The sequence below is a fragment of the Primulina tabacum genome, chromosome 1 (genome assembly GCF_025594145.1).
Source record: "Primulina tabacum isolate GXHZ01 chromosome 1, ASM2559414v2, whole genome shotgun sequence".
NCBI classification, from domain to species: Eukaryota; Viridiplantae; Streptophyta; class Magnoliopsida; order Lamiales; family Gesneriaceae; genus Primulina; species Primulina tabacum.
The window spans coordinates 4093388-4110531 of record NC_134550.1 but is presented as its reverse complement, the minus strand read 5'-3'; the positions used below and the strand labels follow the sequence as shown (position 1 = coordinate 4110531).

The following is a 17144-nucleotide window of genomic DNA, read 5'->3' as shown; positions in this document are numbered from 1 at the left end:
TGGCAATGTATCACAAGAAAAATGAACGATTACGGATCAAAAGAAACAAAAAAAAAAGGATTATTATTAGCAAAAAGGTTCATGTAAAATAATTGCTTTTGTAATGAATTCCATGTTTTAACTTCTTATTCCTGCGCCTCGGCTTATTATACATGTACCATTGACATTAACAAGGAAAAATGTGCCAAAAGATCGTCAGTACACAAGACATTCGTGTGGTACCATGCATGTTTTTCGAATCTTGTTGCCAATGGAGCTGCATTATTTCTTGTAAAGATAGAGCAGCATCGCCCAGAAGGATCACGAGCATTCAGATAAGAGTAATTCTTTCCAGTATTCACTACACCAACGTCCATGCTAACCAATAGCAGAGCTTAGACGCTGTGCACTGCGTTGTATGCTGAGCTCGTGTTGGTGTAATCCATGCCACAACTTCTGTGAACCAAGCTTAGTTATCTTATCACGCAGGACGGCTAAGTTGACTAGCGGGACAGTGGTTGGTCTCCCATGAGCACACTGCCGAAAGGAATAAATTTGTCAAAGACTATTAAAAATCAAACACAATATTTCAGAAATCAAGATTTATGCTATAAAGTTTATGATATATTTCTTATGTGGACTTTTAACATTTTAAAATATTCTCAAATTCATAACGATAAATTTTTAAATGGATAAAGATGCAACAATTATAAACTAAGACCGAGAATTTTAACCATTTGAGATCCATGTTATTAAAAGTTCGATAAAGGCAAATAGATAATGTGGAAAAATAGAAGCACAAACGAAAAATCAGCTTTGATTGATGGGATTTAAAATTTCTTGATTAGCGTAAGCTAACCTGGAAACACAGTGAAGTCTGTTTTAGCTCTTCAACGATAAGGGAACATTCGGAAGGCAGTAATGTATCTCCAAACATGATCGCACCTACAATTCAACATCATTTAAAAATACGAACAAAATTTCAACAATCCTTTCTCATTTGGCGTGTTTGTTATTCTTTCTATCATGTCCTTTTCTCATCGGTGCTCGGGCTTCAGTCTCTACAAGGGCACCTAGTACTTTCATATTATATATATTGGAAAACAGTGTCTTGTTCGTAATTAAGAAGTAGGACTATACCCCTACATGCTTTGCTATTAAGTACGCGATGAACCGATGGAGGTATGGTCGACGATCCATCCGTATCACCAAGCTGTTGGGATGCAGAACATGTGTCACATGAGGAGAAAATACTTAAGCAATTGAAGTTGTAGTCATAAAATGATAGTTATTAAAATATTGTAAGTAATTTACCTGTTGAAGAAATTCTAGCAGATCACTATCGGTTAAATTGACACCCACAATACACGGTACCTGAAATTAATAAATAAAAGGTTTCCAAAAATAAAAGAAGTTAATATAGAAACAGAGTTAGGTAAAATTGCTGAAAAAAGAGGGAGGTAATGCTTCAAAAGAGGGCTTAGTAAGAATGTGAATTGTAAAACATCGTATTGACCTCACTGATGCTAATGCACTTAATGTCGATATAGAATTTGTTCCTGAGAATCCTAAAAACAGTAATGACATTAAAAAAACTTGAAGGTCTAAAATAAACATTGCTTCTTCAACGATACACCTGCTCTTTCTAGGCTAGGATATGACACCCAATTACACACAAGGAAAAACTAAGACATAAATCCCATCAAATTACAAGGCAACATCATAAAAAACATCAACTTTTGATACGAAGCACAATTCAATCTAACTTAATATGTATCTTGAAAAAGACTGCTGTGTTCCAAACAAAAATTGTCAAGTTGGTTAATGCATCAACTACTACATGGCAACAGTCCGCTATGCCTAGATTATGGATAAAATGGAAACATAAAAGTTCGTTGAAATGAAGAGAATGAATGGCAAAGAACAAACAGTTAGACCAGACAGTGGCTGGTAAGCCAAGTTACAGTAAGATGAAATAGCCACCGAAACAGCAAGAAATGGAAGTCAGCTGTACATCAAGAACAGGACAATATTAGAGCTTTACCGCAAGAAGTTTAACAGCAGTTGCCTGTCTGTGTAGATAATCTATACTTCTGCAAGCCAATATAACAAAAATAAGTGACAGTTTATCCCGTGTTAACGTAAACTACATTATAAATAAACAAAATACGCAACAATAGAATCCATTGGAGGTCAATGTTTGCAGTTAAGAAGGAATTTGGGATATTTACAGCATGGTATGTGTCCCTTCAGAAGAATGAAAAATACTTCTGCTGCATAAGAGTTGGCTATTACCTTGTGAAGGAACCTGTACCACGGGAATGAATATTGCATATCCAACCCCACTTCTGAATTTGTTCCTCATAATTATGCAATAACTGATATCCAATTTCCGGCAAGACCTGTGTACGTTGTCGGAAACATCAAATTCAATACCGAAAGACTCTGGAAAAGAATGGTTGATCTGTAAAACATGATGATTAATGATGTGTAGATGGAATACCATTTCTTGCTCTGCATCCAGGTAGGTGATTTTCTTCATTTCTCCAGATAACACCTAGTATTTGCAGTAGATGAGTAAATCACAATTCACAAAGCATCTTACTATCTCTGATCAGCTAATTGTTTTACCTTGTGGCGTAATTCTTCCAGTCTTATTCTCTCATCAGCAGCATGCTGTAAACAATAACCAATCCTCAATGCATTAGTCAATTCATGAAGATGTTGAAATTGTTCCATATTCGAATGATACAACGTTATTAGTCAAGAACATCCGTGTGTTGATGTTTATGCATTTCTTAAAGTTTAAGAAAACCAATGAAGTTAAATGGTTTCTCAAGGATAACAAATTGAAGCTGTTATGATCTTTAATCCACATATTGAAAGTAAGGAGGGAAAACAAAAGAATGCACACAAAATGTTCAATGTAGAATCAAACACGGATATTCAAAATAGATGAAATAAAATAATGATCGTTTGAAACTTTGAATATTAATTTGAAAGTTGATGTGATTTTAAAAAATTATAATAGGTAACAATATCGAAATAGATGAAACAAAATAATGATCATTTGAAGCTTTGAAGGAAAAAATGTGAACTTGCATGATATATTATGTTGTAAATAGTTGTCTTGCAATGTGATATGATAATAACTCAATTGAAATCTTGAAAACAAAATTTGAGAGAAGTTTTGGAAGGTGCAGATAAAATTATGAAATGTAATTTAGACGGGACTTGAGTCTGAAAACCCAAACAAGCACAGCCATTAGAATGATTTACAATTACACCCCTCTATCAAGGGTACAAACATTATACGGGACACAACAACTGACTCTGTAGCTATAGTCCATCAATGTCATAACCATGGGAGAATTTGATGTCGACCTAACCTCTCACAAATTGACGCTAATAAAGCTCTTGTGTTTAAGCCCAAATTTGTAAAATTAGATCCAGTTTAAATTTAAAAGAAAGTCAATAACGTATCATCATTAAAAATAGCAACACTTACAAAAATTTAAACTATTCAGCTAACGATTCACTAATGTTGATACAATTTAAACATCAAGGAAAGTAAAAGAATTACAAGCTCTTAAATCTACTTGGAAGCACTACCATTAACAGAAGAATTCTTAACCCAGGAGTTAACATGATTCGTGACCAATTCTTATTTGGAAAATTATTCTAAAGGATTGACAATAAAAGCAGATCAACAAAAAATTATAAAAAATTGAGAAAATTGAGATCACCAGGATAAATTTTAATTGATATTTTTTAAATATTTTCACCTGTTTTCTTCTCCAAAAAAATTTCAGAGGTTACAGCTCACAAAAATCTCCAACAATATGCCACTGTCTGGCCTATGATTCAAGCGCTCGCTATATACATTTGGGTAATTAGCTCAATCAGAGTAAAAAGACTAAGATCTGAATTTATAATTGAGAAACTAACTGATATAGTTATTGAATTTCTCAAGTAAAATCAAGAACTCATAAAAGGAGGAATATAAAAAAAACACCCCGAATAGTTGCTAAAAATGCAAGACCTGATCAATCACAATGAGGGTTTCTCTAGCCACAACTGCAATGAACTTCTTATCCACCTGATTAAGAACTTTGGCATCATCAAGGGAGGTCTTATCAATGGTTGTAGGAACTAATGAATCACGCATAAGGTGAAAGGAGTCCGAGGAGATGTCAAGTATGGTATCCTGATCTTTGTTATAACAACGTGCACGCCCACCCTGTATGGATGATAAAGTTGATTTTACTGAAACCATAAATCAGAAGATTCTGTGGCAAAACACATGCAATTGCACTAATACTTCAAAATTTTATATCCAATAACGAACTTAACCTCGGCGGGCAAACAATACTTTCTCCATTTCTGTCCAGAATCCAAAGGTTCGTGGATTTCTTGAAAATCTACTCATGAAAAAACAAGAAAAGAATTATATACAATCGTTTCCTAGGCCTGCACTGAGTAATAATATAGATCCCATCGTTTCATGTATCCCACATGATTGATAGGTAAGACTGAAAGATTCAGGATAATGAACAATGAATGATCAAGTAAATTCAAGTGGATAGATACTTTAATGTATGGCACGAGAAGGTAAAACACTTCCTACAAAGGTAACAAAAAGTGATTTGTAATTGGCATAAATAAAATACTGACTTCCAACAGTCTCCATGCTGGTCTTTGGTGATATGTCATCCTGAATCTTGATGGTCTCTGGTGTCCTTTCTAACCCTGGCCTGTGAAGAAGACAAAATTGATTCGGGTTAAAATTTTTATCAGCTAAAATTTTTACAGGACGTCATGAAAACCTAAAACTTTGCGCAAACTAAAAATATATAACTGATTATTCCACTAGAGTAAAGCGGTATTGAGCAAATGATTTCCGCAACTACCTTAAGCTCACATTTTCTTCATGAAGTAGTGCAGAATTCAAGCTGCTAGGCCCTGCACAAATCATTAAATTTCTCCTATGTTATAAATGCTCTATTTGAAAATTTGAATAAATAAAAAATAGCAGGCTGTGGAAGTAACACCTGTAGATAACAGTGTTTTGGCGATCATCTGACAGCTGCTTCTTGCGGACACGCTGGAAGAATCACTCAAACCAAAAAATCTCTTCTTGCCTTTGTAACATGGTGGAGCTGAACGGCTCCTTATTGAGCTTTTCTTTCTATTAGATGTTCTCTCTTGCATCCTATCGTTCGGTCTTCCGCAGTCATTCTCCAACAAAGGAGCATGATCGAATGATGACACTGAGTATCTTTTGGAACTCTTGTCATTGAAAAAAGGTAAAGGAGACCAATCAGTTTCGCAAAATGTTTCTAAAGGATCTTGAGATGGAGAATTCTCAAAGTCATCCCAATCATAATCCCCAATTCCTTTCTTTTGATCAAGGAAAGAGTTCATAATTGAGCAACTTTGCCGCAACCAATTTCCTTTCAAACTTGAATTGCCGCCTACGAGATCATCATCTTCTCTATGAATGAAATATCCATGTATAGAATCTTCATCAAATTCAGAGTGACTTTCAACCAGAGTTTCCGGAAACTTGGTCCCAACAATTTGTTTTGCTGTCATGGGGCACCATCCAGAACCAGAAGATTGCTGACTTGACTTGCAGTTCAAGAAATGTTTACAGGAGTCAGATATGATGTCACTAAATACTTCAGTTGAATCCAAGGAGTCTCTTATCATGAACTCTAAGTCTTCATGTGTGTCATATGGAATCATAGGAGAAGCTTGAAATGGTGGTTCTTTATTGCACGGTACATCTCTTCCATAAAAGACAGGACAAATTTCATTCTCAACGTTCTTATCACAATCAACCCACTTTTCCTGTATTCTCAAGTCCTCACTTTCAAATTCAGATCTTTCATCATTTGCAGATGATTTTCTGTCATGTGGAAAGCTTCTTTGAAAGTAGCAGCGCCTCAGAGATTTTCTCAGATCCCGATTAATAGGTAGATCATCGCCAAGTGCAAGGCAACCAACAGATGTCCTACTCATTGACATGTTATTTGTGTCACCATCGGTTTTTTGTAAGAAATCCCCCATTTCTGGAAATGACATGCCAGCCTCTTGTTTATCAGATGAATATCCAATAAAGTGGTAACAATCTGGATAGAAAACACAGCAAGGATTTCGATGGCAGATACTATCTTCATTTTTCGATACTCTGCGACCAGATTGAGATTGATTGCACGATCGACTTAAGTAGTCGGTATCAGGCCAAAAACCAGCCCCACTTTGATGCTTTTTAACCTTATAAATTGTTGGGGAAATTTCTCTGCGTGAAGATGTGCACTCCTCCCAAGCATGAAAATTATCATAATTTTCAGATAGCTTCTTCAGCTGTGGGGTATCAAGATCTATAGAAGTTGGGATATTCTGTCCCCTGAATCTCTTTCTTCCACTTTCAAAAGTGGCTGGCATATCATTTTCCCCCAGCAAAGAAAATAATTAAACATATCAATATATAGAGGCAGCGAAATGGAGCAAGATAAGAGAAGCAGCAATGGCGTCATATTGTCTGCCATTATAAAAAGGGCTTCATGCACCAAAATAGCACATAATCTATCTGTTCCCTTTATTTGGGCCATTATTGAATTGGCATGGAGTTTTAAATGTGACTCAGAAATAATTAAATTTCAGTAATTTTACTTCATAATCTCTAACGTAGTGGTGTAACTCAGTGAACAAACTCACAATTTTTTTATATAGAAACATTTTTAAGGAAAATGTTATGAGGGAAAATGAAACATTTCATTTTGGGACAGTCGGCTGGTATATGCAAACTTTAATAAAGAGGGAAAAACAAGTGTCATCGATTCATCACTGCTACTGAAGTTTCCTGCTGCCATTATTATAACACTCTACAAATAAATATTCATCAATGAAAGATCTTAGAATCCATATGGTACAAAATTTTTGGTCCGAGACATAAAAGCCAAGCCTCCCACGGCGAGTGATTTATTTGTATGTATAAATTGCTCTTGTTAAAAATTTCCCATCGTGAAATACATATTTTTGCAGGTTGGACTGTGTACAGGGATGAGCTATGAATGGAACTTAACTACTTGAGCAGAGAGTTTGTACAGAGAAAAGTATTTTAATTTGATCTGCGGGATAAGTACATGAAACGAGAAGCAGTTAGACATGCAGTGTGATCCAAAACATAAGTCCACATACAAAGAGAACTCATGATTGAGAGTGTTTGAGATAAAAATATCGAAGCAAAAATTAATGCAAGACAAGAAGGCATAAAAAAAGAAATAAGCATGTTCTTTTTTTTTTTTGTATAAATTAAGCATTTTCTCAGTTGGACGCAGATCACACAATTACGAGTTGGCATGGTTTGGGCCCAGAGCAATCAAAATATCAAATCAAAATATTGGTAAATAGACCAGCGTAAAAATGTTTTAGACATGTCTAAATATTATGCCTGAAAGGATAACAAATTATCAGAGGGAAAAAAAACAATTTAAAAAAATACAAGTCTTTTTTATTTTCCAAAAAATCCAGCAGGGACATGCACAAAGGGAAAAAATGGATACAATAATTTTGATCCACAAGTAACGGGCATCACTCTATCGATTAATCAAACAATCTCCACCCTGGAAGATCAATTTTTCTTTAGGACATAAAAAATGAACTGGACTGAAGCTTAAAATATAATTTTACCAGCTGCATAGTCCATTACCATGAGACAGATTCTCAGTCCAAAGGTTGACGACGCCATTCTCAATGCAAGAAAGTACAGGACCCCAATCCTGATAAAGAAAAAGTAAACATGGTAAATACAGGGAAATATATGCCTTTGTAGAGCAAATTTCCCCATCGAAAAACAAAGATTCCTTGCATTGCAAGTAAACTTTAAAACAAAGCAGAAAACACTAGTGAACTTTCACTTACCACGTCCAGAAAATTTTGAAAAAACAAGTTTGTGGATGAGTTGAATTCCAGAACAATATTAGAAAGTGTTTGCAACCAATAAAAAAAAAGTGATACTTATCTTTTGGCTTAAAAAAATTAGTTTTGTGTGTTTCTTAAACCCAGATTCTGCGTTAACTTCTATATAATTTAATTGAAATTCAGATATTATTGGGACGTTGATTCTACTTCTACAAAAGTGATTCTTCTTTAAAATTAGTATTTGAATAGCTTATTTATTAAACATTGTTCACTTCTGATTTTCAGCTATTTACTTTTGTTTTCGAACAAAATTCCCTTCTGTGTATTCCAAACTTCTTCAAAATCTATAAATTTTATCGCTAATTTAAAGGTAGAAGTTATTGTAAACACACCCTTGAAATCCTCTCTCCACATATAGTAGCCTGAACCCAGCCCTGAATTGATTGTAGCCAACCAGATTTTCTCAACTAACATGTAGAAATCATAAACAACAAAGCATGACCAAATACATGGAATCTATCTATTTTTATGTGCTTTCACTTGGCATATCATAAGTAAAAAATATTAAAAAGCATCATAAGTTGAATATATGTTGTTTTTTACAGCTTCCAGAAAGCACTGATGTGAAATTTCAAAACCTGAATAGCACAAGGGGACACTACCTTAAATTCAACTGAGGTCCTTGATTGCTCAGAAGCAACTATATCATAGTAAGATCTTGGGCAGCTTAGATTCAAAACGAATGCTGGACCCATCTGACCCTTATTTCGTTTCACGCTTTGGGAACCAGCAGTAGGCTTTGATGAATTCGATATATCAAATTTAGTTGCCAACTGATTCAATAGTTTATGTATTGGTCCTTTGCAAATAAATCTTGAATTGATGTCTGCCATTTGTGGTCAAGAAAAAAAGATTCCAAATGACACTTCTTCACCGAATAACAACTTTTACAAACAACAATATAGACATGGATACATATATATTGTATCACCTGCACAGAAGGAACCTTCAATCAGAAACACCGATGCTATTTGTAAATTAAATGACCACTGTTAAGCATCATGCAAGTCACCATACCTTTAGAGAAAAATTTTGCAAAGGGGGAGAGATATGTCCAGAAACGTTCAATGCACCACTAGATATGTTCAATCTATGCAAAGCTCCCCCACTCATGGAATTATTAAAAAGCATTGACAAAGGAGGGTGGGAAGGTCCAACGTGAAGCAGCTCACATGCACTGCATTTAAAGGAAAATATTAAAAAGAAGCTTCAATAGTTGCGTTTAGAATATAAAAATAAAAATAATAATAACCTTCTAACAGTACTTCTAACGGAAACAATTAGAAGCTGAGAGGAATTATACCTCTCTGAATCCATGACTTTAAAGGAGACATTCACATGAATGAGGGAAATTCTTAGCACACTCATTCTGATGGATTCCAAGACCTTGGGACTACAATTCCAGATATATGCACATAACCACGTCAGGCAAGAACAAATTCCGTATGCACTAAAGTAAAATCGTTAATGGAATATTGTAGAGCTTCCGAAACTTAATGTTCAATATTGCCAATTGAACCTGGATTCCATGTGTTTCCTGCGAACTGGTTGATTGTAAAATATATCACGAGCAGTAACTGCAATCAGCAAAAGAAAAGGATATTTTTTAGTAAAAGAAAAAGGCTATGATGTGACACGGACTGGCAGATAAAAGCAATAGAAATAAATTAAGTTTTTCTGCCCACTTGTTAATACATATCGCAATTTGATGCCTATCTTTAAATGAAAATAGAACTGCCTCGTGGTAAGTGAATATTGTACCAGAGCACAAAATATCAAACTCTGGTTTGAAACAAAAACAACTGATGATGAAGCTTTTGACAACAATTAATAATACCTGTAGTGCCTGAATCTAGTCTATCATCACTTATGGAAAGAAACAAACACTTGCGGTTCTGCGAAAAGAATAAAAATATGATAAAACGGGAACAGTTGCATCGAAATAATGTGTTGTAAGTTTCATGATCCCCGTACCTTCATTATCTTTTTATATCCATTTGGCCTTCCACGTGCTTTTGTCACAATTTCAAGCAAAGAAATATCAGAAATTGAGCACAGAGTTTCTCCATGAAAGTCAAAGCTTTCCATACCAGCATCCACCGAATCCACGGGAACAAACTTTGATGTTGCTATTTGCACAAATAATAACACTAAGTTTTGATGATGTAGTATATTAAATAATTCCAGTCTCCGGACTCGACCACTTCACTCTATCAATGGCATAAGCTTCAACTAAACTCTGAAATCAATTAATACTTTCAATCTCACCAGTAGACCAATTTAAGTCTCCAATTTTCTCCAATAAATGGAAGAACTACTTTTAACTAAGTTTTGATGATATATATTAAATAATCAATCTCAAAATCTTACATCAATATTAAAACTGCTAAAAACAATTAAATGAAGCCAACCTTCTTCTAATCTGAAAGCTGTGGTCTGCAACAATTGGAAATCAGACTGAGCAGGTTACAAAAATTTGATGGTTTACAGTTTTCGAACATAAAATAATGGAAATTACTGTGTTTGTCATTCACACTTTTCTGCCACTTTGTAAACTAATTTGTCAAAAGTATCTCCAAAGAGAAATTTAGAAGTAAAGCAGAGGCAGCATGAATTCCAAGTCTTTCTGACAGATTTCACCTGGGTTTGCCTCGCTACCAACTGACAAAGAAGCAAAGCAAGAGTATTACAGGTAGGTAATTGCAACAAATAGTGTGGTTCACGTATTCAAAACCATTTTCTGGAAGAAAAAAGAAACTGTTGCCGCTTGCTTCTACCCAGGATAATTACATTCAGTGTTTTCTGGAAAATATATTGGAGAATTGATGAATGCCGAGTTTCTTTCCAAGGGAACATTCCATAATGGAGATTTCATTCATATAAAAATACGTTGGGTGAGAACTTTCTTTTAATAGTATATAGTATCTTTTAAAATTTTGAAAAATAATACACAGGATTAGAACATAATACAATAATAATTTTTTGGGAAGCTGTGAACTTTTATTTCAGAAACGGAGAAAGAAGGCTGAAAAATTAAACAAAGATACATAGCCTCTGTTTTTTGAAACAAAAATATCAGTATTTCTTCCTTGATCTTGTGTTTGGCGGAAACATAAAAATTCTAGAGCTGAACTCCAAGCCATTATTCTTAATTTTATTTATTTTTATTTTTTTATTACAACTCACGGGGGAGGGGGGATCGAACCCGGGGAACCGGCTAATCCGGCAGGGGGTGAGACCATTGGGCTACAACCCGGTCTCTATTCTTAATTTTATTTAATTCGGGACATACTAGCTAATCAAATATTGGAATTATTCAGTGTTCTAAAACTCAGGTCAGGAGGCCGCCTAGGCACTAGGCTCCACTCTACCACACCGAAAAGGTGCTAGGTGGCCAGCCTAGGTGGCAAGGGCGCCTAGACGGGATTAGGCGGCCATAGTATTTTTCTGAGATTTTTTTTGGCTTTAAATTTTTGAAAGCTCTATTAAATCCAGAACATTACATGGAGAAAAATTATAAGTTTCTGCTTTTAATTTTTTGAGTGTAGTAAATGGCGGGAGCGATGGCGGGGCAGTCAGTGACCGCCTACTGCCTCGGCCGCCTAAGCACCGCCACCGCCTAGCCGGTTGAATTTTTTTAAGCAATAGCATTTTCATTCCAAGTCTATCGAGTTGTTTTGAAGCCCAACAATTCATTATAGAAGACTCATGGCCCGTTTCTTAATGGGATACAGACCGATTGGCCCAAAAATACAAAACCCTAGAATCAAACGGCTTCTTCTTGTCTTCTCTTTACACGCCTCGGCAGCATTTTCTTGTCTTCTCTTTAAAGTTGACATTGTATCTCGTTATTCTTTAAAACTCGAAACCCTAGCTCAAATGGCTTATTCTCTTTACACACCTCGGCCGCTTCTCCTTGTCTTCTTTTTAAATTTGATATTGTATCTTGTTTTTCTTTAAAATTCGAAAACCTAGCTCAAATTGCTTCTTCTTGCCTTCTTTTTACACGCTTCGGCAGCCTGCTCGCCCACCTCCGCCGCTTGTCTGACCGCCTCGCCCGCCAGATTGCTTAGGGCCACCTAAAGAAGCCGTCTGATGCTAAGGCGGGGGAGGGGGGGTGTCGAGGGCCCCTACCGCTTAGGCGGCCGCCACGACTGCCATTTACAACACTGATTTTTTGGAAATGAAGTCCAATTAAAACCATGATTTGTTGACTTGCGCTTGTCCAACACACAACTCTCATCTTTTTGTCTGCTTACTTCACGCACACAAGAAATCGATCTAACACACTAAGGCCTAAAAGTAATTTTTTTATTTACTCTGATTTCTCTTGCATTGCCTGTTATCTTGACTCGCCTTAAGCAGAAGGAGAATTGGTCCACGTGTCAATTGGATTTTAACAAAGTTTGAGCTGAAATTTATTCTAAGAACCATTACAAATCTTTTGATACCGTGGAATCTGCCTAGCGGCGCCTAGTCTCTGCCTAAGCGTCCCAGGCACTAAGCACTGATATAACGCCCAACTAGTGCATAGCGAATTTTAAAATCTTGGAATTATTGGAAGCGACGATTGTATAAACCCTGTAGAACGGTTGAAATGCACAACTTGGATTGTTGCATAGCTCAAAAAATTGATAATCTACTATAAATTTTGATAAAACGACAAATACTTGATGTTATAATTCGTATTAGAACCAAGGTCAAGCATTTGATTCCTATAACTATAATTGCAAATTTGTACAATTATTATGAGAGGAATTGTTGGAAGTGGCAATTGCCCCTACCGACAGAGGGGGCCGAATCGTGGAGCCAAGGTTGTAGCATTTAAAGAGATTTGAATCATATTGTTACCACAACTATAATTTTTATCAGTGTTCAATCTTTAGGTGAAGGTAATTGTAATGCACCCAATCTTATACTTATAGCCATGCCACTTAATATTAAACCTTTGAAAATTGTTCTCCCATTACAGCTGAAAATGTCTCCGCTTGAATTTGCTATGAACAAAATTCTTAGTCTAAAATCCAGGTGATCACATATGAACCAAAGCAATTGGCAATAGTCTCCCATTTGGGTAATAATGTAACATGAATAGGTAGTTAATAACACCAAATTCTCCAAATCAAAATTACCTAAGGAAATTCGAGTTCAGATTAATAAAGCCTTTAGTCATTCATGCCATCCTGCTTTCTCCATAGCCAACATTCTTACAAACATGCAGAAGGACCAGCCGTAAAGTTGAAACTGACCTATGTCATTGTTACAGACCAAAAGGAAGTGAGTCCAATGGGTAGAATGGAAAAGCCCACAATTCAAAATGTATACCAAGGGAAAATCAAATGGGGAGTTGTCATGGGGGGAGGGGGGAATAAAAGAGAATCGAGAGCTTGGTGTGGGGAGTTATGTGCTTTTCAAAATTATTCAGAAGGTTGGAGAGGTAACACATACGTTGCAGCTACGTTATGGTCTAGATCTCCTAACACAATTAATTCTGCCTCAATTTTTTTTATTTTCATCACAGAGCTTTACATCTTTTTTCTTCCATTGCTTCACAATCTCGTCACCATCTTGTCGAAAATATAAATCAATTGGGCAAGTTTGTTTTAGTTTCTTCCTTTGAAAACCAGGTGTGATACTAGAACACTGATCAACTGGAGCTGATATAGGTCGTTTTCCTTTTGCTGGGACATCTTCTTCAACTTCCAAGTATACTTGTCCTTCTGCAACTTCATCAACGTGAGGGATCACTTACATTTGATTTTTCACTTCTTTCTTTTTTGTCATATAACAACACATTTCTTCTTTCACATGTTATGGACATTTTGAGCAAGTTTTCGTATTTCTATTGCCCCCAACAAGATGGAGCTTATGTCAGATAAATCTCACCATTAGTTATTTTCCCAAAAATATTGACCTTAACTTTATTGGTATTTTTTGGGTGTACTAATGTCGCATAATTCAAAGCTGGATCTTTTTGAAGGGCTGATGATTCAAAATTGGACATTTCTATTGGCAAGAACAGGCTTTAAAGGAGATTAGGACTAAGGAGCATTGAAAAAACTGGAAGCAGTAAGAGCAATTGGAAAAAAGAAAAAGGGAATAAGGCTGCCTTCTAATTTATTTGAATTGCTAGAAATCGAGAAACCAAAACTGCTGTGTTGGGCTTAATCTGCTACACGCCGATAATTAGAAATTAGAATTGAAAGTTCAAGGGAGATGAAAAGTCTATCGCACGCCGTTACATGCACGCAGGGCCTTTTTTTATTAAATAGCTATGGGCTTTGGTAATTGTGCTTCAATTTGGTTGGGCTAGGGTTATTGTTGATTATACAAAAGATTGCAGACCAATTTCATGAGGCGCTAGCTTCTGCACCTCACGCAGGCTTGTGCCTGGGCATAAGAGCGTGTTTTAGGCGCCCCTGTTTCAAGGCATGCGCCCGGGTAATTACCCAAGAGCAATGATAGGTGCACCTTTAAATAACTATGTTACATCTTGCTGGCGGACATAACTTTACTCACACCAGTTACAAATGCAGAGATCAACCAAAACTAATAAATTCAGCCATTACCATATTGTTCTCCCAGAAGCACCAATCCATCCCGTGTAATACCAGATCCTATCATAGAAAATACATATTAAAAGAATGATGAATCCATTTTCTATCAGAAAAGGGAAAGATAAAAAAATTGTTGAACCCCTGTTGATTAAGTTAACGATCAAGAGATGGAAAGAAAATCATAATACCAACAAAAGGAACAAAATGCAAAAAATCATCGTAAACAACGCATAATACAAAATATTGAAACTCTCTTCCATCTCCTTAAAATATGCAGATATTGAAAATTATAGTGTACATTGGACTAGTTATTTCAGTTTCATCCATAATAATAAGAGAAATGGAAACATATAATAAAGGAACTTACCATTATCCACCACTTTAATATAGCAATTACCAACCCTGACCGCAACAGAGACCTGGTGCAGCAATTCGAGTAACTTTTGAGAACTCAAAAAGTAAAGCGTAAAATATCGAGAGGTATCTAAAATTATAATCGGGCTATGGAAACTGCAAAAGTCTTGGTTGCGCTACTATAGGTTCCATCAACAGAAATTTGATCCATAAATTATTTCTGAAAACTAAAAAATTTTTATGCCTGCACAAATTGATAGAATAATTGCACGAAACACCACCATAACCATTTTGAATCCTGCAATGGATATACAATGGAAAACAACATTCTTTTTGTGTCCATTATCAAAAGAAAAGCATATAAAATTTTCCTTTTTTCAGAGAAGATACTGCACTTAAATATGAGGTAACCAATTAGAAATCATATTACCACGCTCAACATAAAGAAATCCCATGAGCAGCATACCTCGGTAGCACCTGCATCAATGCTATTAAGAACGAGCTCTTCAACAATCCTTGTCAAATCACATATTACAACTCCTGAACGCATGGAACTGTGAACCGCCTCTGGTAAACCCTTGATGCGCTTCATCAAGCGATACCCCAACAAATTCTACAAACCAAAACGCCAAAACAGAAATACGTCATAAAGCTTCTACAATCAAATGAAATAATCTTTCCAAAAAAATATATTGTGCTCAACATTTTCTCCATAACGTTAACATCTTAGACGATCTTTTCTCAGCCATCAAACATATAAAAATCGGAATACATTTGTACATTTTTGCAAACATACCATAAAACCTAGACCACTTAATTACTACAGTAAATAGATTACAGGGGCTCAAGGAGAATCATTCTACCAGAGAGAGAAATCCAAAATCAGAGTATCGATCAGGAACGCATGAAGCTAAACCAAAAGAATCATATGTCGGATTTTTCATTATGAGAGCCAGTAGATTCACTAACACCATGTTGCTGATTCTCTCTTCTTCTTTTTTATACCGATGGTTTGTGATTTAATGGCGTTTATGGAGTTATATTAAACAAGATGAACAAGTTGTGTTTGGTTAAGTTTTATTCATTTCATAGATCCTATATTTTGGCCTTTATGGATAACTAACGATTTTTTTTGAAGAAAAATAAACGATTTAAAACAACTGAAATTTTGAAATCGAACCAATTAGAACTGCCATTCAGAAAGAATTTACCAGCATTTTGTTCTAGTGGCAACTACAAAATATGTAATCTATTTTGTGTCAGGTTAGAATAGCAGATTTCACATTCCGATTTATACTTAGATTATGTAATCTAATTATTGTGAAGTAAATGCTTTATATTTTTACTCCAAAAGACCGCACTGGCCAAAGAACATCAACATTTTATTGAAACTGAGAAATGTCAGGCATCTGGTGGGCTCATGTTCTGTCAACAATTAAACACGGAAACGAACAAAAGTTATAAGAAAAGTATAATGCAAGATGACTCAGAGGCAACCACCCAGTCGCTCCCAAAAGTATCCAAATTCATGTGTAACTACACCTATATTCCAAAAAAACAGGAAAAAGAAAAGTCAGCAATTGATTACTCCTTATGTAGCATGACTGAACCTCTAAACTACGAGTACCCCCAGAGTTTTCTCCCTGACTGGGAATGGTACCCACGAGCTACAGAAAACTTTTAACAAAACGACAACTAGGTTCAGATATTATCATAAACAAAACACAAAAACGTTCTCCATCCAATCAATCCAAGCTTCAGACGCGCAAAAGGAAAGATGGACTACGAAATTAGGGTTTTATTCATAATAACAACAATCAGAGGAATGAATCCATAGGCGTACCTCGTGATGACTCGGAGGCAAGAGCCTCAGAGAGGTGGCACCAACGATCGAACTGCGGACAGCATCTGGCGGTGGATTCAGTCCGATCCGATGAAGTAAACCTCGTGGTGTTTGTGTAAGTTTGGTGTTGTTTGAGGAAAGGAGCGGGGGGGAAGTTAAGTCGGCAGACCTTTCGAGTTCCTATTTCAAAAAGTCAGCTGTTTTTATAGGAGAATTAATTAATTATTAATTATTATTAATTATTAATTAAGGAAACGTGTGAATCAAAAACAAACATCATGTGTTAGGAAATTATTTTATAATTATTTTTTAAAATAACCAAATTTAATAATAAATATAAAGTGTGAATCATTAGCAAAAAAATTTCGGAAATTATCAACTTTCTATTGCTTGTATTACTACTTTCTCCATGTTGATGTATG

The 17144-nt window shown here is 35.6% G+C and overlaps 1 protein-coding gene across 3 annotated transcripts; it reads right to left on the bottom strand.

The window, feature by feature from the left end:
* Positions 1-317: 317 nt before the first annotated feature.
* LOC142526746 (DNA mismatch repair protein MLH3) lies at positions 318-16904 on the bottom strand. 3 transcript variants are annotated; one of them, XM_075631430.1, is made up of 26 exons: positions 16723-16904; positions 16236-16304; positions 15346-15492; positions 14893-14944; positions 14538-14585; positions 9943-10097; positions 9806-9863; positions 9488-9545; positions 9272-9361; positions 8986-9145; positions 8884-8899; positions 8571-8794; positions 7697-7766; positions 5031-6422; positions 4890-4941; positions 4654-4733; positions 4333-4400; positions 4022-4219; positions 2611-2655; positions 2483-2536; positions 2275-2381; positions 2024-2072; positions 1294-1353; positions 1120-1192; positions 839-924; positions 318-516 (listed from the first exon to the last, which is right to left on the bottom strand). In XM_075631430.1, exons 3-26 carry the CDS (start codon positions 15469-15471, stop codon positions 358-360), a joined length of 3480 nt encoding a protein of 1159 aa, XP_075487545.1. In that variant the 5' UTR covers positions 15472-15492; positions 16236-16304; positions 16723-16904; the 3' UTR covers positions 318-357. The 3 variants fall into 3 exon arrangements, with proteins under 3 accessions (XP_075487545.1, XP_075487465.1, XP_075487627.1); XM_075631350.1 differs by lacking the exon at positions 16236-16304; XM_075631512.1 differs by lacking the exon at positions 16236-16304 and having other exon boundaries at positions 1126-1192.
* Between the last annotated feature and the right edge of the window lie 240 nt (positions 16905-17144).

Bases quoted from the DNA above. Each gene is read 5' to 3' on its own strand.
- LOC142526746 (XM_075631430.1), bottom strand. From the start codon at position 15,471: ATGAAGCGCATCAAGGGTTTACCAGAGGCGGTTCACAGTTCCATGCGT. The intron at 9,546-9,805 runs GTATTATTAATT...TGCTGATTGCAG, and splicing joins ACTAGATTCAGGCACTACAG to TTACTGCTCGTGATATATTT. The intron at 4,220-4,332 runs GTTAAGTTCGTT...TCATCCATACAG, and splicing joins AGTATTGTTTGCCCGCCGAG to GGTGGGCGTGCACGTTGTTA.